Consider the following 20,873-nt stretch of genomic DNA (forward strand, 5'->3'; position numbering starts at 1 on the left):
CGCCGTGCGCCGGGAGCGGAGCCGAACAGGACGGGGCCGGACGGGGCCGCCATGTGCGACGCGACGGGAGACGATGGAGGGTGCGGGGCAGACGCGGCACCGGAACGGCGCCGCCGCCTCCCGGCAGACAGGTGGGAGCCCGACCCGGGACACGGGCTGGCCCCCCCGGGGCCGCTGCCGGTACCGTCCCCGGCACTGTCCCCGGTACCCTGCCGCTACCCACCTGGTACCCTCACGGTACTGTCCCCGGTATCCCCCCGGTACCCTCTCCGGTGCTGGCCCCCGGTACCCGTCGGTGCTGTCTCTGGTGGTGCCCCTGGTACTGCCCTCCATTGCAGCCCTCCGGTATCCCCCCGTGCTGTCGCCGGTACCCCCCAGTACTGTCACCGATATACCCCAGTACTCTCCCCGGTATCCCTGCGGTACCCCCCGGTGCTGCCTCTGGTGTCGTCCCCGGTACTGCCCCCCGTTGCCACCTCCGATCCCCCTCCGGTGCTACCCCCGGTGCTCCTCTGGCACCTCCCCGGTATCTCCCGGTGCTGCCCGCGGTATCTCCTGGGGTGGATAAGGGACCGGGACCGCCGCGCACCCCCCCGCCCGGGACCGCCCCTGGGGAGGGTCGAGGTCCGGTCCCCTCCGGTGACCGCCCGTGTCCCCGCAGCCACCCGCGGCCCTGCATGAAGTGTGGGCAGGGCACGGCCGCCCTCGTCATCCGCCTCGGGGACGCCTTCTGCCGGTGAGGGACCCGGACGGGATGGGGCTGTGGGGCTGCGGTGTGTGGGGACACGGGGCTCGGACATGTGGGGCTTGGGGACATCAGGGCTTGGGGATATTGGGTCACTGGGACATCGAGGCTTGGGGACAGCAGGGCTTGGGGACATCCAAGCTTGGGGATGCAGGTCTTGGGGACATTGGGGTTTGGGGGCATCAGCGCTTGGGGACACTGGGTCTCCGGGACAGCGGGGCTTGGGGACATCAGAGGTTGGGGACATTGGATCTCAGGGATATCAAGGCTTGGGAAGAGCAGAGCTCAGAGACAGAGGGCTCGGGGACATGGAGTGTGTGGGGCATGGGACATTGCATGGCTCAGGGCCCTGTCCCCGCAGCGACTGCTTCCGCGAGTACTTTGTGCACAAATTCCGCGCGATGCTGGGCAAGAACCGCGTCATCTTCCCGGGAGAGAAGGTACTCGGGGGGGACAGGGATGCTGGGAGGACCCGTGTGGTGGCAGTGGAGCTGATGACTGTCCCTCCCGTCCCCGCAGGTGCTGCTGGCGCTGTCGGGGGGGCCGGCCTCCAGCGCCATGCTCCGGCAGGTCCAGGAGGTGAGAGTGGGGACAATGGGGGGGGACGGGGAGGGGCACGGCTCACCCACCTCCCTCACCCTGCGCCTCTGCCAGGGGCTCAGCCGGGAGACGGCCAAGAAGCTCCGCTTCATCCCCAGCCTCATCTACGTTGATGGTAAGGATTAGTCCCGCTGCCCGTTTGCTGCCTGTTCCCTGCCCCACTGCCCGCTCCCGGCGTAGTGTCCATCTGTGCCGTGTCAGGGCTGGGGGCTGCCACCTGGGGTGTCCCCCTCACCCCGGGGGATGGGGTGGGTGCCCCCTCTTCACCGTGACGGTGGCCCCGGCGCTGCCCCCCTGCCTTGCAGAGGGAGCGGTGCGCGGGCTTAGCACGGCACAGCGGGAGCAGAGCCTGGCCCGCATGGAGACCCTGCTGCAGGCGACCGGCTTCCCCTATCACCTGGCCCACCTGGAGCAGGTATGGAGGTGGCAGGGGTAGGGGGGACACGCCTGGCCACCCCCAACCTCCCCCTGGTACTTATCTCTGCCCCGCAGGCGCTGGAGCTGCCCGCATCCATATTGCAGCCAGGGCCGGAGAAGTCCGGCAAGCCCAGCCCCTCCTACAAGGAGGCCGTGGAGGGCTTCATCCAGCAGCAGCGGCAGGAGGGGGACGGGGATGGTGGCACCTCATTGCCTGACCTCGGCACCCAGGACGCGGTGGGTTCCCCGCCCACCCCCCGCCTGCCCATCGCTGCCCGCACCCAGGAGCTGCTGCGGCTCTTTGAGGCCGTGGAGACGTCGACAGCAAGAGAGGAGCTGCTGCAGATGCTGCGGTGAGGGTCCGATCCTGCCCGGCATCGGCACCGGGCATGGCGTAGTGGCTCTGAGCCAGCGTCATCTTGTCCCCCAGGACCCACCTCATCCTGCAGACAGCCCGGACCAGGGGCTACACCAAGGTGATGACGGGCGAGAGCTGCACCCGTGTGGCCATCAAGCTTCTCACCAACCTAGCGCTGGGTCGCGGTGCCTTCCTCGCCGTCGATACGGTGAGCAGCCCGCCGGTACCCTGTCCCTGAGCTGGGGATGGCTGTCCTCGTCTGGAGGGGTGACACAATGCCACGGGAGGGGTCTGTGGCTTGGTGGTAGTGCAGTCCCTTGGTAGCCATGCACCTGCAGGGCTTTGTGGACAACCGCCACGGTGACGTGATGGTGGTGCGTCCCATGCGGGAGTACATGGCCAAGGAGATCGCCTTCTACAACCACTTCTTCGGTGTCCCCACCGTCATCGCGCCACCCCTCCCCACCAAGGTAGCGATGTCCCCCGCCCCCTGTAGTGGGGAGCCCAAGTTCTGTGTCCCCACGATGGGGATGGGACCCCCCCGCCGCCATCCCACCCCTGTCCTCTCTGCTCCCTCCCCCAGCGCCAGGAGAAGCCCAGCATCCATCGCCTGATAGAGCGCTTCCTCCTGGGACTGCAGGAGGATTTCCCCTCCACCATCAGCACTGTCTACAGGTACGGCGTCCCCTGCGCGAGGGCACTCTGGGGTGAGGGGGGCAGTTTGGGGGTGAGCAGGGTGAACCCTCACCCCCCCACACATTGGCTGCAGGACGGGCGAGAAGCTGAGCCCGGCTCCGGCCAAGGCGAGCAGCGAGTCCCAGCGCTGCCTGCTCTGCCTGTGCGCCCTGGACATCGCCGGGGGTGAGTGAGGGGGGCGGTGGCGGGCACAGGGGATTAAGAGGGGGCGGCCATGCACCCCCAGCCGCACCCCTGCTCTGCGGCTCTTGCAGAGGAGGAGCTGGCCCTGGAGCCCACGCTGATCACGGAGGAGACAGAGCCGGCGGGGGACGGGTGCTGCCAGGATGCCACGGCAGCAGGGTGAGCATGCGGGAAGGGGGGATGCCGTGCTGGCACCGGGGCCGTTGTGCCAGCACCTCTGATGGTCCCTGTCCCCCCAGGGCTGAGAGCAGAGCTGCCTTCATCCCGCTGCTGTGCTACGGCTGCCGCCTCACCTTTAAGGAACTGGTAAGGCTTTCGGGGCACAGCAGGGCGGCTCTCCTTGGGGTCGGGTGTCCCCATCCCCATGGCTCCTCTCTTGCAGGGCCCCCTCGCCACGCTGCCACCCTACGTGCGTGCCGAGGCCCAGCGCAGGATCCGCAGGTAGGAGGGAGCGGGGTCCCCTCCCATCCCCCCTGTCTCGGCCCTTGATGCCACATCCATCCACGCCATGTCCATCCCTCGCAGGGCACAGATGGAGCAGCAGAGCCAGGAGGTCCCGCTGGAGGATGAGGAGCCCGGCAAGAGCTGAAGGGGCTGGGGACGGTAGGGGACACAGACCCCCATCCCTCTGGGGCACCGCTGGGGCAGGGTGGCCCCCCCAGTCCCTGGATGGTGGGGGACCAGAGCCTCTGAGGACCCCTGTCACCCAGGCAGCTGCTTTTGCACCCTGTTTTGGTTACAGCCAGGGGGCAGGGACAGCCCCCAGACCCCATTCGGTGGGTGCCAGGGGTGCTGGTACCCCCCTGGGGGCAGCAGGGCCCTCGTACCACCCTGCGCCTCCCTCGCCCCAGCCCAGCACAGCAGCCGGGGAGGTCTCAGCTTTGTTTTTATTAGATATCTGTATAAATAAACCATTTGAATTAATAAAAAAAAAACCAAAACAACCAAAAACAAAGTCACAACGAGTGTCTAGAGTCCAGCTGGGGCGTCCAGCCTCACCCCGCGGCTGGGGGGGGCCGTGACCCAGGGCCCCCCATCCTGGGGGGCTATTGCTTTTGAGTTCAACCTGGTTCTGGAGCAGGGCTGGGGAGAGCGAGGAGGGGGCACAGGCCAGCTCCTGCCGCCCCCATGCCACCCCTTCCCCAACAGCCAGGGGTGCCCAGCAGGTGTGTGGGGGGGGCAGGGGCGGGCAGCTCCTGTCCCCCTGCCCCGGGAAGGCACGACGTGGTCTCCGCAGGTCGGACGGCTTCAAAGCAACGTAAGAAAAACATCCTCCCTAAAAGCGAGTGCCGAGTACCCTGCGTCCCACTGCCTCCCCCAGCAGGATGCGGCCCCAGCTTTGGGAGGGGCTGGTTAAGGCATTGGCGGTGATGTCCCCGGGAAGGGGGAGGGGGCCCAGAGCCCCCTCCCCTTACTCCTTCTCCCGTGTCCACTTGATCATAGTCTCGGGGGAGCGGTAGAGGAAGATGAGCTTGGCGTAGAGCTCCTCTTCCAGCTCCAGCTCGCCCGTCTCCCGCACCAGGAAGATGTCCTGGCACAGCTTCAGGATGCGATCCACGCAGGGCAGCTCCTCGAACATGATGGAGTGCGAGATCTCGCTGAAGAAGCCCCGCACGAACTTCCCGATTACCAGCACGATGGAGACGTACAGCCCCATGATCCTGCAAGGGCCGGGGGAGAGCATCCTGTATCCCACCCCCAGCTTCGCACCCCTTTTGGGGTGCAGCCAGGTGGTCCACCACCACCACCCCCCGCCCCTCACCTCGTGCACCCCCTCCACGTACCCGTAGCCAGCCAAGAAGCCCAGGCTGGGGGGGCTGACTTTATCGTTGAAGATGACCATGGGGAGGATGTTGCCGTCGTGTGGGGGGGCCTCTTTCAGCCGCACCACCCACCACTCCAAGAAGCTGTCACCTCCTCGGCCGGCACGTGCACGCTCCCGTTTCAGTTGCACCTCCACATCCAAGTAGCTGTCCTCCCCATCTGCCGGGGGCGGGGGGAGTGGCATCGTCAGGGCACAGCACGGCCACCGATGTGCCCCCAACACTGATTTTTTTTTTTTTTTTTTTGGTGGGGGAGGCAGAGGGGGGAGACACGATAGGACCCACCTGGCAGCAGCTGCTTCACTGGGTTGGCTTCAGGGCCGTTGGGTGCCCGGATGTATTTGGGGAAGAGTTTGGGCACTTGCCTGCAAGAGAGTGGGGTGAGCCGGGGGAGGGAGGGGGACACAAGAAAACCGTCCCACTGAGGATGGAGGGGGGGGGTGTCCCCTCCCCAGGGACACTCACACGGGGGAGTCACGGGTGCCCTGCAGCAGCTGGGCCAGCTCCATGCGCTGGGGCGCGCCGGGCTGCAGGTCGGTGGTGTGCTTGTCGAAGGTGTGCTCCACCGTCCCCCCCTTGCCCAGGTCCCTGCGGGCAGAGCGGGCAGCAGAGGCTGAGTGAGTGTGCGTGGGGGGGGGGGGGAATGCAGGCAGGGCTGCCCCGTCCCCACCGTGCCAGCGGTACCTCTGGAAGGTCCAGGTGAGGCGGAGGGTGATGTCGGAGGAGCCGTTCTGCAGCTCCCGTCGCATCTGCTCCCGGCTGGGGGGGCTGATGCTCCAGAGCGATCCCGAGCTGCCCTCGATGCGGGCCGTCACGATGTCCTCGTAGCCGTAGAGCGTGATGAACTGCATGGCCACCTGGTGCCGGGGGACGACGACACACACACACAGCTCAGCCCCCCACCCAAGGACACCCCCAGCCCGGGGCGCCCCTCCCCGGCTCTGCCAGCCCCATGGGGCAGGATGGGGGTTTGGGGGGGATTTACCGGCTGCCTCTCAAACTCGTTGGTGAGAGCTTCGTAGTCCTGGGGGGTGAAGGGCTGGATGGATTGCTGCTGGGCGCTCATGGTGAACAGCGGCTGTGGGGGGACAAGGTGCTGTCAGTGGGGCAAGGGACCCCGGAGTCCGAGATGGGCACCCCGGCACCCCCTCCCCGTATCCTCACCTCGTACCCCCCCAGTTTGAGGGTGACAGTGACATCGATGGGGTGGTTCACAACGCCCACCACGGAGCGCACCAGCGACATGAAGAGCAGCGGGAACCAGATGATGGCCACGAGGAAGAGGATGATGAGGCCCCCCATGCCATACTTCACGATCTTCTTCTTCTTCTGCCCCTTGGGCTGGGGGTATTTCTGGGGGAGGGGAGACAGCACATGGTGCCAGGTAGGCTTGGGGGGATCCCAAGCAATGAGGGGCTTATTGGAGGTCCCTTCCCAGCCCAATGGGGCCGTACCTTCTCTGTCTCGCGGCTGCACTTGATGATGAAGATGTTGGCATAGATGTCCTCCACGCACATCCAGTTGGAGAGGGACAGCGTGGTGTCCGTCCAGACCCAGTCCATGACAGCCCGCAGCTCCACCAGGAAGGGCACGAGGCGAAACCTGGGGGGTACACAGGGAGAGGGGGCTGGTACATCACCCTCTGGGCACCCAGGTGTCCGCGTGGCCCCGTGCCATACCCTTGGAAGAGGAAGAGGTTGAGGTGGTTGTATTTCTTGGTGAGGAAGTTGCCCAGGATGCGGGTGGGGTAGCCGCAGCGGATCTGATAGGCTGACAGCGAGAAGTAGATGCACTTCACGAAGTACCACAGCTGGGCCACCGTGTTGAGGCTGAACAACCTGCAGGAAGGAGGTGTCACTCCTCTGGCCACCTCTCTGGCCAGGCTGGGCCACCACGTGGGCTTGGGGATACAAAGGTGCCACATTAGGACCACGCCGTGCCCTTGAGGACGTCCTTGGCGGATGCTCGGTACCTTTCCGTGACTGCTGGCAGGATGAAGAACATCCAGAGGTGGATGCTGAAGACCAGGATGACCTGGAAGATGAGCTTGCCCAGCACGGTCTTGCGGAGGTAGAGCGCACGGTCGATGACCATGGTGGTGAACTGGATGAGCAGCATGACCAGGAAGGCCTCTGGCACTTGGTCATCCGACAGCGAGGAGGTGATGTCGGCGGCCGCTGAGTGTTTCTGGGGATGCAGGAGAGGTCAGGATACGGCCCAGCCTGACCCCGTGGTGGGAGCCGGAGGTCTGTGCCCTGCAGGAACCCCCTGCTCACCCCAAACGCCCAGAAGCCGAAGATGATGATGATGAAGTCGACCACGTCAGCCAGGAACATGAAGGCGTAGACATCAGTGGCTGCCCGGTGCTGGGTGTGCAGGATGTCCCAGAAGAATCCACGCACCGGCTGGTACATGTTCTGCGCCCTGGAGGGGACAGAGGGGACAGATGACCGGGGGGGGCTGCACTCCACATCCCTCACCCCAACCAGCACCACGGGGCACTCACATGGTGAGGAAGAAGAGCTTGACCCGCAGCCCAAACGCCTTCAGCTTCTTCTGAGCATGGCTCTGTTTTGCCTCTTCTTCCTCCTCCTCCTCCTTCTCCTCCTCCTCCTTCTCCTCCTCCCCATGCTCTGTGGGTGAGGCACAGCATGGGTGACAGCCCAGGGTCCTGCGGGGCCGCATCCCGCCCGTCCCCAGCACCCCTCTGCCCTGGGGGACGCCTGCATTACCCCTTGCTGGGGCGTGAGGGCTGGGAATCAGCACTCACCTTCCTCCGGAGCCATCTCCAGCTTCTTCTTCCCCCGCCACCTCTTCCTCCTGAAGCGGAGCTGTGTGGCCTTGGTTCCCTCTTCCTGCCCCACGGCATCGCCCTCTGGCTCCAGCCCCACGGCTGCGCCCGGTGGCTCCGGCTCTGCCAGCGCCTCCGTCCCTTCCTCACCCACCGGCAGCGGTGGGGACACTGCTTCTGCCCGCCTCTCCTCTTCTTCCTCATCCTCCACCCGCTCCACCTCTGCCTTCTTCTTGGGGAAGGGGTCCTCCTCATGGTCCCACAGCCCATAGGCCTGGGAAGGAGGGCGGTCAGGGGGATGGAGTTCCTGATGCCCCCCACCCCATGCACCTCACCCCCCAGCCTGCAGCATCGGCTCCCGTTGCACCCCAAGGACCCAACCAGCAATGGGTGCCTTGGGTGGGAAGCAAGGCAGAGCCACCAAGTGCCCACCGGGTGCTCTCCAGAGCCCCCATCACCCCCAGGAGCATCTCCAGCTCCTGGGGATGCCCACCCAGGCAATGCCCATGGTGGTGAGCATGCTCCAGGACTCACCAGCAGCAGGGAGCGATGGAAGAAGAGCGCCAGGAGCTGGATGAGGTCATACTTGATGTAGCGGTCGGTCTTCTCCAAACCCAGGATGCGGGGTGGGAAGAAGGGCTTGCCCTCATTGCGCACCAGCATGGCATAGCCGTTCCAGGGGAAGAACCCAAACTGGAAGAGGTATTTCACCACCACCATGACCTGTGGGGACACTGGGGTCAGCAGGTGGCAGCCGGGGGCCGGGTGGCATTGTCCCCTCCCCAGCCATCCCCTGCCCACCTCAGTGAAGATGATGGCCGTCATCCAGAACCGCTTGCTGGGCCTGGGGATGGAGAGCATGGCCCAGAGGAAGACGAGGATGGGAAGGAAGAGGGAGATGACGGAGGCGGTCACCATGTTGTTGAGGATGATGATGAAGTAGCAGAGCAGCTCGGAGTGGGCGGCCACGCAGCGGTACCCAGCCAGCAGCAGCTTCAGGAACCGGTTGTGGGACTGATAAAACTTCTCGGACTCTTCCAGCTCAGGGAAGTACAGCCGCCTGCGGGGCACAGGGGGGTGAGCCGGACCTGCCACCCCCCGGCCCCGGCCCCACGGTCCCCACGTCCCCATACCTGCTCAGGAGGAGCTCGCTGGCCGTCCGGCTCCGGTTCTGGGGCAGGGCCAGGAGCTCCTGAGACCCAGCCACCTCCTCCCGGGACCCCGAGATCACCGGCTCCTGGCCGCCCCTGGGCAGCGGGTATCCTTCCGGGGCAGGGGTGTCTCCTTGGTGCCCGCTGGGGACAGCATGGGGACAGGGGTGAGCCCCCTGCCTGCCGACCCCTGCCCGCGGCGCTGCCGGCTGCCCCCTCGGGGGGTATCTATGCACCTGCCTGGAAGCGACGCCGTTTTGGGGGTCCGCACCCCCTGACCCCTGCGGGCTCGACTCCTCGGGGGGTTCCTCCGGTGGCAGCAGGTAGAGCTCGTCCAGGACCCCACGGTGCACATCCTCTCCCTGCAGCGGGCAGGGGGTCAGCGCCACCACGGGGCTGCCACCACCCTCCCCGTACCCCGGCGTGTCCCCTGGGCTCACCGTGGCCAGGCGGCGCGTGAGGACGTATCTCTCGAGGCGCAGGACGTTGGACATGTCGGCGTGCTCCCGGGTGCAGGCGTCCAGCCACTGGGTCAGCCCGTCCACCATGGCCCGGCACAGCACCCACAGGAACCGCAGGGTGTTCAGCGCCCGCTGCACCACGTTGCTCCGCTCTGCCAGGGCGAGGAGAGGGACGGGGCGGGGGGTCGCTTCGTGCCTGTTTGCACCCCCCCCCCAGCACTCCCTTATGCTGTGCTCCTGCTGCCCACCTACCAGAGCCTTCCTCCTCCTCTTCCTCCTGGCCTTCAGCCTCTTCGGGTGCCTCCAACTCCTCTCTCCTTCCGCTGTCCCCTGCAATGGTCAGAACCCCCCGGCCCGGGAAGGGGTAGTACCACCTCAGCAGAGGGTGGACGTTGTTCCTGGTCCCCAGTGGGGCTCTCCCGCTCATCACCCCACAGCCCTTCCCCCCATCCAGCTTAAAAACCAGCGTGGGCACCAAAGGGGAGCTGCACGGCTCGTGCCCAACCCCATTGCAGCCATCAGAGAGTCCACGCACACTGAGGCGATGCCCCATTACGGGACGCCAACAGCAGCCAGGGCAAACAGCAGGCACAGGGCACGGCTGCACCCCCTCCTACCCCCCTTTCAGCCCCATTTTGGGGTGAGCCAGACCCACCTGCAGTGACCTCGGCACCAGGTGCCTCCGGCTGCTCCTGCTGCTGCAGCGCCGTCCTGGTGTTGGTCACCCAGGCCTGGTAGGCGAGCTGTTGGCGGGGGGAAAGAGGGGCTGTCAGTGCCCCACGGACACCACGACACTCCCCCCAGCACCCCGGCCACACTCACCTGGAAGGCGCTCTGCCTGCCCGGCCGCGGCTCCTCCAGCATCGCCTCCTCCTCCTCCTCGCTGTCCGACTCGAAGAGGAAGTATTCCCCCGAATGCAGCACTGCCGGGGCAGCACAGGGTGTCACGGCACGGCCGGTGCCATGGCACGGGGTGTCATGGCACCACCGGTGACCGGTGGCATGGCACAGGGTGGCACGGCACGGCTGCCGACTCCCCGAGGCTCTCTGCCTGACACGGCGCTGCCAGCACGGTGCCGAGGACACCCGTGGGGATCTCCGTTAGAGACAAACCCTCCGGCACTGGCGTTCGGAGGCAACCAATGCCGGTAATCCCAAACCCAGCCCGGCACCCCCAGTCCAACACCCCGTTAGCGTTGGGAAGCAGAGAAGCCCTGGTTAGTGCCCTGCAGCCCAGCACGGGGTCGGGGGACATGCAGAGTGTCACCTTGCCGAAAGCACCGTCACCACCGCTCCCCGCAGGTGTTAGTGGTCCCCGGCGGAGGGACCTTGCCGAGGGGCTGTGCCCCGTTATGGCCCCCGTGCCGAGGCAGTACCTGCGGCGTGGTCTAACCATGGCCGCCACCACCGCTCCCTCTGCCGGGAAGGGTCCACCGGGCTGCCGGGTGCTGTGGAACAGCAGACAGGGGGGGACGCTGAGCACGGTCACATTCGGTGCACCCACCCCCTGGCACGGGGGTGAGCCAGGGGAGCAGGGAGGGGGGTTCACCGCAATGCTCCAAGAGGCTCCACTGGGACGGGTGTTGGCGATGGGTCATGGTCACCATACTGTGCCCAGAGGGGTGGAGGGGACAAGGCGGGGAGCCCCTGGCTCTCACCTGGGCTGGCCTCATCCTCCCCCTCGGCAGTGCTTCTGGGCAGCCGCTCCTGGTGGTACTTCTCCTGCTTGGCTCGGATCCGCTCCATCCTGCCAGGCAGAGGCTGCTGCGGAGCCCGCTCCCCCCCAGACCACCCCCCCCCAGGGGCACCCCCATCCAACACAGGGGTGCCCCAAGGTGGTGGCAGCTGCAGGGCTGCCCTGTGCCCCCCAAAACCCACTCACTGCCGCTTCAGCTGGGCCAGCGACTTCTTCTCGGCTAGCCGGTGGGAGCGCATGCTCTTCAGGGTGCTGGCCTTGAACAGCGCGACACCCCTGTGGGGACGGCGGGAGGGTGAGGGGGGGGACGACACTGTCACCCCAGCACCCACGGGGACCCTCCAGGACCCCAGCCCCACCTGGAAGCCTGCAGGGCAGAGGCCTGGAGGTCCAGCATGACGTGCAAGTAGTAGTAGCTGAGGAAGACGCGGCGCTGGAGCAGGAGGAAGAAGAAGCAGATGCTGTCCCAGATGATGCCCGCCTCCTCCACGGGCAGCGAGCAGTCCTGGTCCTTGCCCATCTCCTTGGCTGGCAGGCAGAGATGCGGGCAGGTCAGGCAGCAGCCCAAACCGGCACCCCCAACCCCACCAGCGCAGGCAGGGCAGCACCCAGACCCCCCCCCCCAGCCCCAGGCCGGCACTCACGGTCGTAGTAGCCCTTGACGGTGCAGACCAGGCTGAAGAGCTGGATCACCCAGCAGAAGTTGCTCTGCATCTGCTGCACGAAGACGCAGGAGAGGAGCTGCGGGGAGAGAGGGCAGAGCATGGGGTTAGCCCGGCCACAGCGAGAGGGGGACAGTGCTGCCACCCGTACCCCTCCCCAGGGGATGCCCAGGGGGTGGGTGGCCCTGAGGAGCAGCTCGGGGGACGCTGCATGGCCAGGGCACGTCAGCCCTCACCGACAGCATGTTTTTGGAGATGATGACGGTGATGTTGTAGAGGATGAGGCAGTCCCAGAGCACGAGGCGAGCCCGCGCCGGCTTGCGCAGCATGGCAGTGCCGAAGAGGAGGAGGTAGAAGCAGGCCAGTAGGTAGCCGAGGCCGAAGAGGCTGATGCGGGTGGCACCGGTGATGAAGACCACCACCAGGACGAACCAGAAGAGGTAGCGGAAAACCACCACCTTTGCCATGTCCAGGTATGACCTGTGGGATGGGGCACTCAGAGAAGGACCCTTGTCCCCTCCCAGCACTCACGCTCGGCACCACTTAGTTTTGGGGTGCAGCAAGGTGCTTCCCCACATCCCAGCCAAACCAGTATGGTCCCAATCCCCGCACCAGCCCTATCTTGGGGGACAAAGTGCCTTGTCCCAGTCTATGGGGTCCCAGTGCCCATGGGGGTCATGCACCATCACCAGGGGTGTCCCGGACCAACGCATCTCCTTCCAGCACAGCCTCAGGGTGCTCCTGTCCCAGACCTGGGGGTACCATCCTAGTGGCTCCTGTTCCAGCCATGTGGGCGGCGGATCCTGTCCCAGCCCAGCGTAGGGGGGAGGACTTCCCTGGCCCAAAGGGGTCCCAGCGCTGGTGGGGTCCCATCCCCATGCTAGGGGATCCCAGCCCAGCAGGTCCCACTGCCTGCAGATCCCATCCTGTCCATACCCCAGGGGGTCCCATACCCCAGGGGAGGGTCCCATCCCCATGGTCCCAGGTGCCCCAGCCCGTCCCATCCCTGGCTCGCAGGTGCCCACCGGCAGTGGATGAAGTTGGGCGTGGGGTTGTGGGGGTCCCGCGCCAGGTCGAGCCGGTCAGCGTTCTCGCCAGCCGCCCGCAGCCACTCCTCGGTGCGCTCGGCCTCGAACACCCGCCATTGCTGGGCCACGCACAGCAGCAGCACGAAGTCATCTGCGGGGACATGGCTCAGACCAGGGGAGAAGCCCGGGGGAGCTCCTCCAACCCCCCCGGCTGCCCTCCCACCTCCCCTCTGCTCACCCTCCTTGGGGCAGGATGGGACCCCCACCGCTACGGCTGCCCCATGGGTGCCAGGGGCTGGAGGGGGGGGATACGGCACCCCACAGGGAGGGGGATACCAGGGCCTGGGGTGCCCCATGGGCAAGAGGCTGCCAGGGCTTGGGGTGGGGGGACAGGGCACCCCCATGGGCAGGGGGATGCTGGGGAATGCGGTACCCCATGGGCAGGGAGCTGCTGGGGTTGGAGGGGGGGGGGATACCAGGGGGATACCAGGGACCGGGGGGCCCCGTGGGCAGGGGGGCTACTTACTGATGAGGTTGGTGGACTTAGGGGGCACGAAGAAGTCGGGCAGGTAGAGCCACTTGATGAGCGCCGAGTTGAAGGGGATGTCCCGGCTCCAGCGCCACGGATAGTCTGGGGGGCGGCGGGCACATTCGATGCCGGCCCCCCGACACCTTACCCAGGGCGGGCAGCCTGCCCACGCACGGACCTCCGCCTCCCTGACCCCTGCAAAGGTGCCCCCCGTGCCCCCTGCCCCTTACCCACGCAGAGGGCGGGAGGCATGCCCACGCACAGCAGGTACTGGCAGAGGAAGAAGATGACGAGGAAGAGGCAGTATTTGGGCCAGAGGCGGGCGATGGCCGCCCGCCGACGCCGCGTCAGGATGACGACCAGCCAGCAGCCGTGCAGGATCACCATCAGGTTCATCCGCTGCCCGATCACGTTCACCGTCATCAGGAAGCAGATCTGGGGAGGGGGTGGGGTGGGTGGGGAATGCAGATGCTCAGCCCTGGGGTGCTGCGAGCGGTGGGACCCCCCCCCCGCAGCACCCGCTCCCCACCTCCAAGCCAAACTTGTAGTAGAAGTAATTGAGGAAGTATTTGGCACAGCTGCCGAGGCCGTGGTCGAGGTGCTCGCGGGAGATGTCCTCAAAGATGGTCTCGGTGACGGGGGCCACCAGCTGGTGCTGCTTGCGGTAGTACTCCTGGCGCCGGTACACCACCGCCTCGAACACCAGCAGCAGCAGCACCAGGAGGTGGTTCTGGGGGGACAAGGGGGTGCTCAGGACCATGGCACGCCACTGAGCATCCCCCAACGTGGTCCCCGCAGATGGGGTGTCCCCATGCCCACCTGGATGTAGCCCAGGTTGGGGTAGCCCTTGCGGATGCCGAACCAGTTGGCAGGGTCCACGGGACCACGGTACAGCGTGGAGTTGCCCATCTCCTCCGGGCTCAGGTTGGTGCCGTTGAGCTGGGGCTGCAAAGGGAAGCACCACCGGGCATCAGCGCCCCTCGCCCCTACCGCCAGACCCCACCTCCAGCCAGGGAACCCCCGCTGCACGGCCACAAGCACCCCAAGGACCGGGCAACCCCCCCAGCATGGTCGCCCAGGCACCTGAGTGCAGTTGCTGGAGTACTCGCTGGGGTCAACAATCTTGAGCTGGTAGAGCATCTTGCAGACAATGATGATGCAGGTCCAGACGGTGGAGAGGCAGGAGGCCATGTGGCGGAAGCGGCAGTAGGGCATGGCGAAGGTCCACAGCAGCACCAGCAAGAAGTTCATCAGCGATACCTGGGGCAGTGGCCACATCAGCACCCTGAGGTGCTCGGCCAAGCCCCCCCACCCCGGGGTCCTGAGGCTGGTACCTCCTGCAGGGCCACCCAGACGGTGTAGAGGGCCACCAGCTTGAGGATGTGGAGCTCCAGCAGGCGCCTCACGAAGACCTGCCCACGGGTGAGCGTGTCCGAGAAGGTCCAGCCCAGCACGATCAGGCGCTCCAGCACCAGCCCCCATTTGGTGGGCACTGTGGGGACACGGACTGTCACGGACACCTCCGCAGCCACCCTGGCTTGGAGGACACACCAACCCATCCCCGTATCATCCCACACTTGGAGGACGTCCCAGTCCATTCCCACAACCTCCCACGCTTGGAGGTCACCCCAATCCATTCCCACAACCTCCCACGCTTGGAGGTCACCCCAAATCTATATCCCTACCCTCATAGCTCCTTGGCTTGGAGGATACCCTGATGCATCCCCATACCTTCCCCATTCTTGCAGGACGCTCCAACTATTCCCGTGCCCTCTGAGCCCCTTCCTGGCTTGGACGATGCCCCAAGCTATCCCTGCACCCTCCCTGCCCCTCCCAGACTTGGAGGTCACCCCAATCCATCCCTGCACCCCCCCAGCCTATTCCTGGCTTGGAAGATGCCCCAACCCATCCCTGTAACCTCCCCCATTTGGAGGACACCCAAATCCCATCTCCCTACTCTCCCAGATCCTTCCCGGCTTGGAGGATGCTCCAATCCATCCCTGCACCCCCCAGCCCCTTCCTGCCTCGGAGGACACCTCATCCCACCCCATCCCTGCCCAGTACCCTGTGACGCGGTGTCAGAGTCGCCCGTCTCGGCGCTGTCGGCAGCAGCCACATCCCGCAGGAGCCGGCTCCCATGCAGCTCCTCAGGCCTGCGGGGTGGAGGGGTCAGGGCAGGGATGGGGTCTTGGGGTGCAGGGGAGGAGCCACCCCAGCGTGGGGCCCTACCTGGGGATGTGGCAGGGTGACGGGGTGGCAGCGGGGATGTGGTCCAGGTCAGTGATGTGCATGAACGGCCGGTGGAAGTAATGGAGCTGGAGGATGCAGGCCAGGAGGAAGAAGCCTGGGATGAGGGTGCTGGAGAAGAGCTCGGAGACGCTGAACTGCTCCAGGCCCAGGTCGCCCAGCCTGGGCAGGGAGGGGAGGGTCAGCGCGGGGCCGCATCCATCCCACCCTGCACGGGCATCGAGCCGGCACGCCGGGGTTCAACCCCAACTTCCCTCGTGCCTCAGTTTCCCCTTGTGCAACGCATCCCTGGGCCATGCCCTGGTGCCACCACAGGGCTGGCAGCGGCAGGGACTCCACGGTGGGTCATGGACACTCACTGCTCATAGGTGAGGCCCGTCAGGTTCCTCCAGTACATGGGGAAGTCTTCAAACTGGAAGGTGTAGACGGCGATGAGCACCAGCATGGTGTACGCCACCACCAGCCACCAGAAGCCCTTCAGAACCTTGCGCCACAGGCTGTAGTACACCTGCGGGGACAGGGACATCAGCGGGGCCACGACAGGGACAGAGATGGGGACGGGGAGGGGGTCCCTGGCACCCCCTACCTGGAAGAGGGTGAGGCAGAGGAGAAAGAGGAGCATGTAGACGATCTTGTAGACGACGAGGCGCCCGGCGAAGCTCACCACGATGAACATGCCGGCGCAGACGCAGATCCAGTATTTGGCGTAGAAATCCCGCACCAGGACCCCCAGGGCCTTCAGAATGTCCCGCTGCCGGCTGGGCTCTGCAAGGCAGGGAGGGGGCTGCAGGCAGCCGGGCGGGGGGACACACGCGTGTCCCCGGTCCCCGGCAGCTGCCTGCATCCGGGCACTCGCACCCCAGGGACGCTCAGCCCGGCGCAGAGTCCCTCTTGGCTGGGGGACACCAGGAGCCCTCACCCGCGTCTGAGACGGTCACCTCCAGGAGCGGGGTGGCTGGGGACCTCCTCGTTAGCAGCTTCTCCTTAACGAACTCCCGCAGCAGCAGCCAGAAGGTGAGGGTGAACAGGAGCTGCGGGGACAGGCGGTGAGCGAGGACAGCCGGGTGCCAGCGGGGACAGGGACGAGGACACCGAGCTTACCTTGGCCCCCAGGTCCAAGCAGGGATATGTGGGGTGCTCCAGCCCCAGCTGCTTGAGGCTCATGAAGCCGACGCGGGTGGGCAGCTCGGGGGCCAGATCCATGCCCCAGACGTACTGCAGGCTGCAGAGGGCGATGCCGTAGAGGAGGAGGAAGGGCGAGCAGAGCATGGCGAAGTGATGCCGGCTCCGCACCGTCCAGATGAGGCATGCCCAGAGCAGCAGCACGAAGGTCAGCCAGCTCTGGTAGGTGATGCTCCACACCTGCGGGCAAGCAGGATGCGGCCACTCGCCCGGGCTGGGTCCAGGAGGTGCCCACCATGTTCATCCCCCCCCGGCCCCTGTCCCTTACCATCATGGCGATGAGGGCGCAGACATAGCTCTGCTTCATGATGACATGGCCCAAGGCGTGCAGGGGCAGCCGCTCCGCCGGACGCCTCCTGCCTGGCCGCGGGGAGGGGGACCGTGAGCCACCCCCCGGGCCACGGGCTGGCCACAGGAAGGGGGAGGCGGTGGTGGGCATGGACTTACCCGGCTGCGGCGAGTTGCCCATAACGTGGATGGTGCAGTTCTCAGCCCCGGCGCCTGGCTTCCCGGTGCTGGGGGACAGCATGGGCTGGGGGGGCAGAGAGGGCTCAGAGCCCACCCCGGCACCCCCAGAGCATCCCGCACCTGCTCCCCACAGCTCAGGCATTGCTGCAGGGGGGGCACACCCCCCTAAACCCACCTTGGTGTCCTCAGCCACGCCATCGGTGTCCTTGGGCCAGCTCTCCAGCTCCACCAGTTCCCTCTCCGGGGACCTTGCCGGTGGCTGTGCCGGTGCCGCAGTTCTCTGTGAGGGGCAGGAGCCAGCTCAGGGCACCCCGCTGCAGCCGCTGGGGGAGCAGGATCATGTCCTGTCCCCCTGCCGAGCCACCCCCCCCAACCACGGGCACCCCACTGCCTCCCAGCCCCCTTCCACCGGGCAACCCCCCATGCCAGTGCTGGGGCAGTGAGAGCAGCAGGGCACGCTGGGCATCAGCATGGGGTCTGGCTCAGCCCCGCAGCCCCTCACCCTGGCATCCAGCCGGCGCAGCTTCACCAGGGTGGCCACGGTGTAGTAGAGCAGGAGCAGGATGCCGGGGTTGGCATAGACAGGCCAGGGGTGGTCGGTGTTGAGCACCAGGGCGTTGGGCCAGGAGCAGTTGCGGTAGAGGATGATGTCCTTGAAGCCAAACACCCTGCGAGGACAAAGCGGGTGGCGTTATCACCCCCCCGCTGAGCCAGGACCCCCACTGCCAGCCACGGTACCATCCCAGCACTGGCACAGCACACGGCTTCACTGGGCAGCCTCTGGCCACCCTCCCCGGGGACCCACCGCAGCTGGCAGCAGGACGGGGGCCAAGCAGGGCGACGGGCTGGCCACTCAACCGGGGCATCACGGAGACCCACGGCACGGCTCCTTCCCCCGGGACTCACCGTGCCCAGATGGTGGGGGGCGGGAAGACCCCCTGGACGAAGGGTGTCTGGTAGGCATAGAGGCAGAGGAGGTGGCCGCCCGCATAGACACCGATGAGGACGCAGAGGGTGTCGAAGGCCAGGCGGCTGGCGGGGAGGTGGCAGGCCCACCAGGTGCACAACCCCACGAAGAGCAGGTAGTAGACGCTGGAGGAGGCGGAGGGCAGGGTGATCCCTGGGGAGCAGTGCCCCGCGGGCGGTCAGTGCGCGGCCGAGCATCCTCCGGCCATGCAGCCCCTGGCCGAGCATCATCTGGACCGAGCATCCTCCCCAGCAGCGTGGCCACTGACCCTCCCTGGCTCACTGCATGTCACCCCCTGTCCCATACCCACCGGCCAAGGCCAGCAGCAGGATGGCCAGGCCCTTCCCGGCCAGCCAGAGCAGCCAGTGAGCCGTCACCCGCAGCCTGGTGCTGAGCGGCGTGTCCCCGTCGGCCGCGTCACCATGCCGCTCCACGTCCTGCTCTTCCCCCTGCCAGGCGAGGAGCACGGTGTGAGCGCGGCGGCCTCAGACTGCTGCTCACCGTGCCTCAGTTTCCCCACTTGAGGGAGAGCACGGATGGACGGCCGGGGCGCCCTGCCCGGCGCTGTGCGGGCGCGCAGCCCGGCACCTGGCTGTGTTTATCTCATTAGCCGCTTGGAAAGCGCCTCCGAAAGGCGGCTGTTTTTCTTGGCGCCGGCACCCGGGTTCCCAGCACTGAGCTTTTTTCCAGGCTGCCTCCCGCGCTGGCCCCACTCTCACAGCAAAGGCATCCGCATGGTCCAGCGCTCCAGTTACAGCCCGGCCACGGCCGGAGCCGGGCAGGCGAGCGCCCACCACGACAGCCCGGACCAGAGGCGAGCACCCCAAGACAGGGCTGAGCCCCGAGGGGTGTTTGCTGAGCTGGGGGGTGCCATCGACTCGGGGTCGTGTCTGCCTGGGTGACACCGGTGCCACACGAGCACAGTGTCCTGGTGCCCTGCCGCTGGCACGGCACGGCACCCAGCCCTGCGCCCTGCCGGCGAGCTCAAGCTGGGCGCCAGCATCCCACGACTGCCCACCCCGCTGCCCTTCCTCAGCCCAGGGGCTTCGGTGCGGCGGTGCCAGCTGGAGCCTGGGGGTCCGGGCACCGCGCTCCCCCCACCGTCGGGCAGCCCCGCATCAAGCGGTGCCGTAGGGCCGGGCTGTTTGCCGGGATCCCTATAGCAACGCGGGAGCAAACACGGGCGCTCCTCCGCGGCTGAGTCACCCCAGCCCCGTACGAGGTGCCGTGCCGATGACCCAGCCCTCCGCCGCTGCCCGCTCGGCCAAAACTGCCCCAACCTGGGTCCCTGGCCACCAGGGATGTCCCCATGCCAAGCTTCTGCGTGCCGGGCTGCCCTCCCTGGGGAGGGGACAGGGACCGGTCGCCATGCCGCGGAGAGGCTGGACGTGGCGGGTGGGATGCTGCCGACGGCGGCAGGGTTGGCTCTCACCCGCTCAGGGGGCTCCAGGGACTCCGGCCTCCGGCTGCGGGCGACAGCACCGGCCTTGGGGACGAGGTGGCGGCACAGGCAGAGGCAGAGGGACGAGACCAGCAGGATGCCAACGTCGGGCGCCACCAGACGCACCGAGTTGGGGATGTCGCTCAAGTCCAGCCTGGGGGGGTGGGAGGAGGAGAGTGGGGCAGGGGAGGGCTCAGGGGTGTCCCCCCGCCGCCGCTGCCATCCCCCCAGCCCCACACCGCCAGGGTACCCTTACCTGGTGACCCCGATGTGCCGGGCAAGGACCTCCCAGGTGCTGCCTGCGGGGAAGCAGGGAGGCGCTGAGTTTGGCAGACCCCGTGCGGGCAGGCTCCCAGCCCACCCAGAGCAGGGGCTTCCCCACGGGAAGAACACCCCACACCCATGGGGGCCCGGGACGGGGTCTGTGCCCAGCGCAGCGGCCGCCGAGCGGGCACCCTGGCGTGGCACAGCATGCCCCGGTGCTGGGCACGTGGCTGGGACCCCGCAGAGCCTCAGCAGCCCCCCAGCACGCAGCAGGATGGGATCCCCGCACCCGCATGTCACCACCTTGGGCGTCCAGCCGCGGGGCACTGCGGGGAGAGGGTGACGCCTGGGAGAGCAGAGGCGCAGGAGGGGGAGGGCAGGCGTGGGCACCCCCATGGCAGGCGCCCTGGCACCCCGTACTCACAGCTGGGCCCCAGCAGCTGGTCCAGGATGGGCAGCGTGTACAGGCATATTTGGAAAACGAAGTGGGCGAGGAGGAAGAGGATGCTGGTCCCCAGCAGAGCTTTGAGGAGGCGGACAGTGTGACCTGCGAGACACGGGCACCCCATTAGCCATCACCCGGGGTGACACCAAGGAGCACCAGCATCCCCAGCAACCCCGGGAAGAGCTGGGAAGGGGTGCACCGTGGCCATGCCAAGAGACGCCAGGGGTCTGCCCCAGAGACAGGGTCCCACCAGGACCTTGCGTGTCTCACCGTGCGCCCAGCACAGCCTAAGAACACTCTTTCTACTGCATTCCTGGGGAAACTGAGGCACGGGGCAATGCAGGGAGCCAGGGCCCCAGAACCACACTCCCTCCCACCCTCCCTTGCCCCTGCAGCACCCTCCGACCCAGCTGGCACTGCGCGCTTCCCAGCCCCACTGCAGCGGGACCAGCATCGGGATGCAGCTCACCATTCCCATCCCAATCCCTGGTGGAATGCCTTGCGGGGGCGGCTGCGGGTGGGTGCCAGGGGGTCCCCCACACCGCGAGCCCCGTCAAACCTTCCACCAGCTGCAGCCGTGCCCCCATCCCACCCAGCTCCCCGGGCCGCACGCCCGTTTTCCTGGCCACGGCGCAGGCAGTGAGCCCACCGCAGCTGCGCACCGGCCGGTGGGCGGCCCCAGGCCAAAAACTCTCCCTCCACTTGTTTTTTTCCTGTAA

General features: G+C 66.9%; 2 protein-coding genes across 6 annotated transcripts in view; one reads left to right on the forward strand and one right to left on the reverse strand.

Moving 5' to 3' along the window:
- Positions 1–3,950, forward strand: CTU2 (cytosolic thiouridylase subunit 2). Of its 3 annotated transcripts, XM_063334832.1 has the most exons (15): positions 1–131; positions 662–736; positions 1,107–1,185; positions 1,265–1,324; positions 1,400–1,460; positions 1,651–1,760; positions 1,838–2,115; positions 2,193–2,328; positions 2,459–2,590; positions 2,704–2,795; positions 2,890–2,981; positions 3,071–3,158; positions 3,239–3,305; positions 3,382–3,440; positions 3,525–3,950. In XM_063334832.1, exons 1-15 carry the CDS (start codon positions 52–54, stop codon positions 3,586–3,588), a joined length of 1,473 nt encoding a protein of 490 aa, XP_063190902.1. In that variant the 5' UTR covers positions 1–51; the 3' UTR covers positions 3,589–3,950. The 3 variants fall into 3 exon arrangements, with proteins under 3 accessions (XP_063190902.1, XP_063190901.1, XP_063190903.1); XM_063334831.1 differs by lacking the exon at positions 1,107–1,185 and having other exon boundaries at positions 1,400–1,760; XM_063334833.1 differs by lacking the exons at positions 1–131; positions 1,107–1,185 and having other exon boundaries at positions 674–736.
- PIEZO1 (piezo type mechanosensitive ion channel component 1 (Er blood group)) overlaps positions 3,873–20,873 on the reverse strand; it is a 24,981-nt gene continuing 7,980 nt past the window's right edge. Inside the window, exons 3-51 of one of the 3 annotated variants that reach the window (XM_063334829.1) lie at positions 20,134–20,256; positions 19,702–19,744; positions 19,437–19,599; positions 18,315–18,453; positions 17,944–18,157; positions 17,540–17,705; positions 17,213–17,317; positions 17,017–17,101; positions 16,838–16,929; positions 16,489–16,749; positions 16,307–16,418; positions 15,974–16,152; positions 15,747–15,895; positions 15,370–15,549; positions 15,205–15,293; positions 14,475–14,632; positions 14,224–14,400; positions 13,960–14,085; positions 13,670–13,870; positions 13,371–13,575; positions 13,138–13,242; positions 12,609–12,762; positions 11,820–12,063; positions 11,566–11,662; positions 11,281–11,449; positions 11,108–11,197; positions 10,884–10,972; positions 10,602–10,673; positions 10,048–10,148; positions 9,881–9,968; positions 9,478–9,555; positions 9,205–9,377; positions 9,005–9,126; positions 8,747–8,908; positions 8,415–8,673; positions 8,148–8,336; positions 7,593–7,887; positions 7,329–7,455; positions 7,099–7,246; positions 6,795–7,009; positions 6,502–6,660; positions 6,277–6,424; positions 5,987–6,175; positions 5,808–5,900; positions 5,507–5,679; positions 5,288–5,410; positions 5,108–5,187; positions 4,784–4,982; positions 3,873–4,660 (exon numbers count right to left, since the gene is read on the reverse strand). In XM_063334829.1, the coding sequence (XP_063190899.1) occupies positions 4,411–4,660; positions 4,784–4,982; positions 5,108–5,187; positions 5,288–5,410; positions 5,507–5,679; positions 5,808–5,900; positions 5,987–6,175; positions 6,277–6,424; positions 6,502–6,660; positions 6,795–7,009; positions 7,099–7,246; positions 7,329–7,455; positions 7,593–7,887; positions 8,148–8,336; positions 8,415–8,673; positions 8,747–8,908; positions 9,005–9,126; positions 9,205–9,377; positions 9,478–9,555; positions 9,881–9,968; positions 10,048–10,148; positions 10,602–10,673; positions 10,884–10,972; positions 11,108–11,197; positions 11,281–11,449; positions 11,566–11,662; positions 11,820–12,063; positions 12,609–12,762; positions 13,138–13,242; positions 13,371–13,575; positions 13,670–13,870; positions 13,960–14,085; positions 14,224–14,400; positions 14,475–14,632; positions 15,205–15,293; positions 15,370–15,549; positions 15,747–15,895; positions 15,974–16,152; positions 16,307–16,418; positions 16,489–16,749; positions 16,838–16,929; positions 17,017–17,101; positions 17,213–17,317; positions 17,540–17,705; positions 17,944–18,157; positions 18,315–18,453; positions 19,437–19,599; positions 19,702–19,744; positions 20,134–20,256 (7,358 nt within the window). In that variant the 3' untranslated portion in view covers positions 3,873–4,410. Of the gene's footprint in view, positions 4,661–4,783; positions 4,983–5,107; positions 5,188–5,287; positions 5,411–5,506; positions 5,680–5,807; positions 5,901–5,986; positions 6,176–6,276; positions 6,425–6,501; positions 6,661–6,794; positions 7,010–7,098; positions 7,247–7,328; positions 7,456–7,592; positions 7,888–8,147; positions 8,337–8,414; positions 8,674–8,746; positions 8,909–9,004; positions 9,127–9,204; positions 9,378–9,477; positions 9,556–9,880; positions 9,969–10,047; positions 10,149–10,601; positions 10,674–10,883; positions 10,973–11,107; positions 11,198–11,280; positions 11,450–11,565; positions 11,663–11,819; positions 12,064–12,608; positions 12,763–13,137; positions 13,243–13,370; positions 13,576–13,669; positions 13,871–13,959; positions 14,086–14,223; positions 14,401–14,474; positions 14,633–15,204; positions 15,294–15,369; positions 15,550–15,746; positions 15,896–15,973; positions 16,153–16,306; positions 16,419–16,488; positions 16,750–16,837; positions 17,102–17,212; positions 17,318–17,539; positions 17,706–17,943; positions 18,158–18,314; positions 18,454–19,436; positions 19,600–19,701; positions 19,745–20,133; positions 20,257–20,873 lie in introns of those variants that run through there. The other 2 variants (XM_063334828.1, XM_063334830.1) reach the window with 2 other exon arrangements.

This window comes from Chroicocephalus ridibundus, chromosome 4, assembly GCF_963924245.1.
Source record: "Chroicocephalus ridibundus chromosome 4, bChrRid1.1, whole genome shotgun sequence".
Classification (NCBI taxonomy): Eukaryota; Metazoa; Chordata; class Aves; order Charadriiformes; family Laridae; genus Chroicocephalus; species Chroicocephalus ridibundus.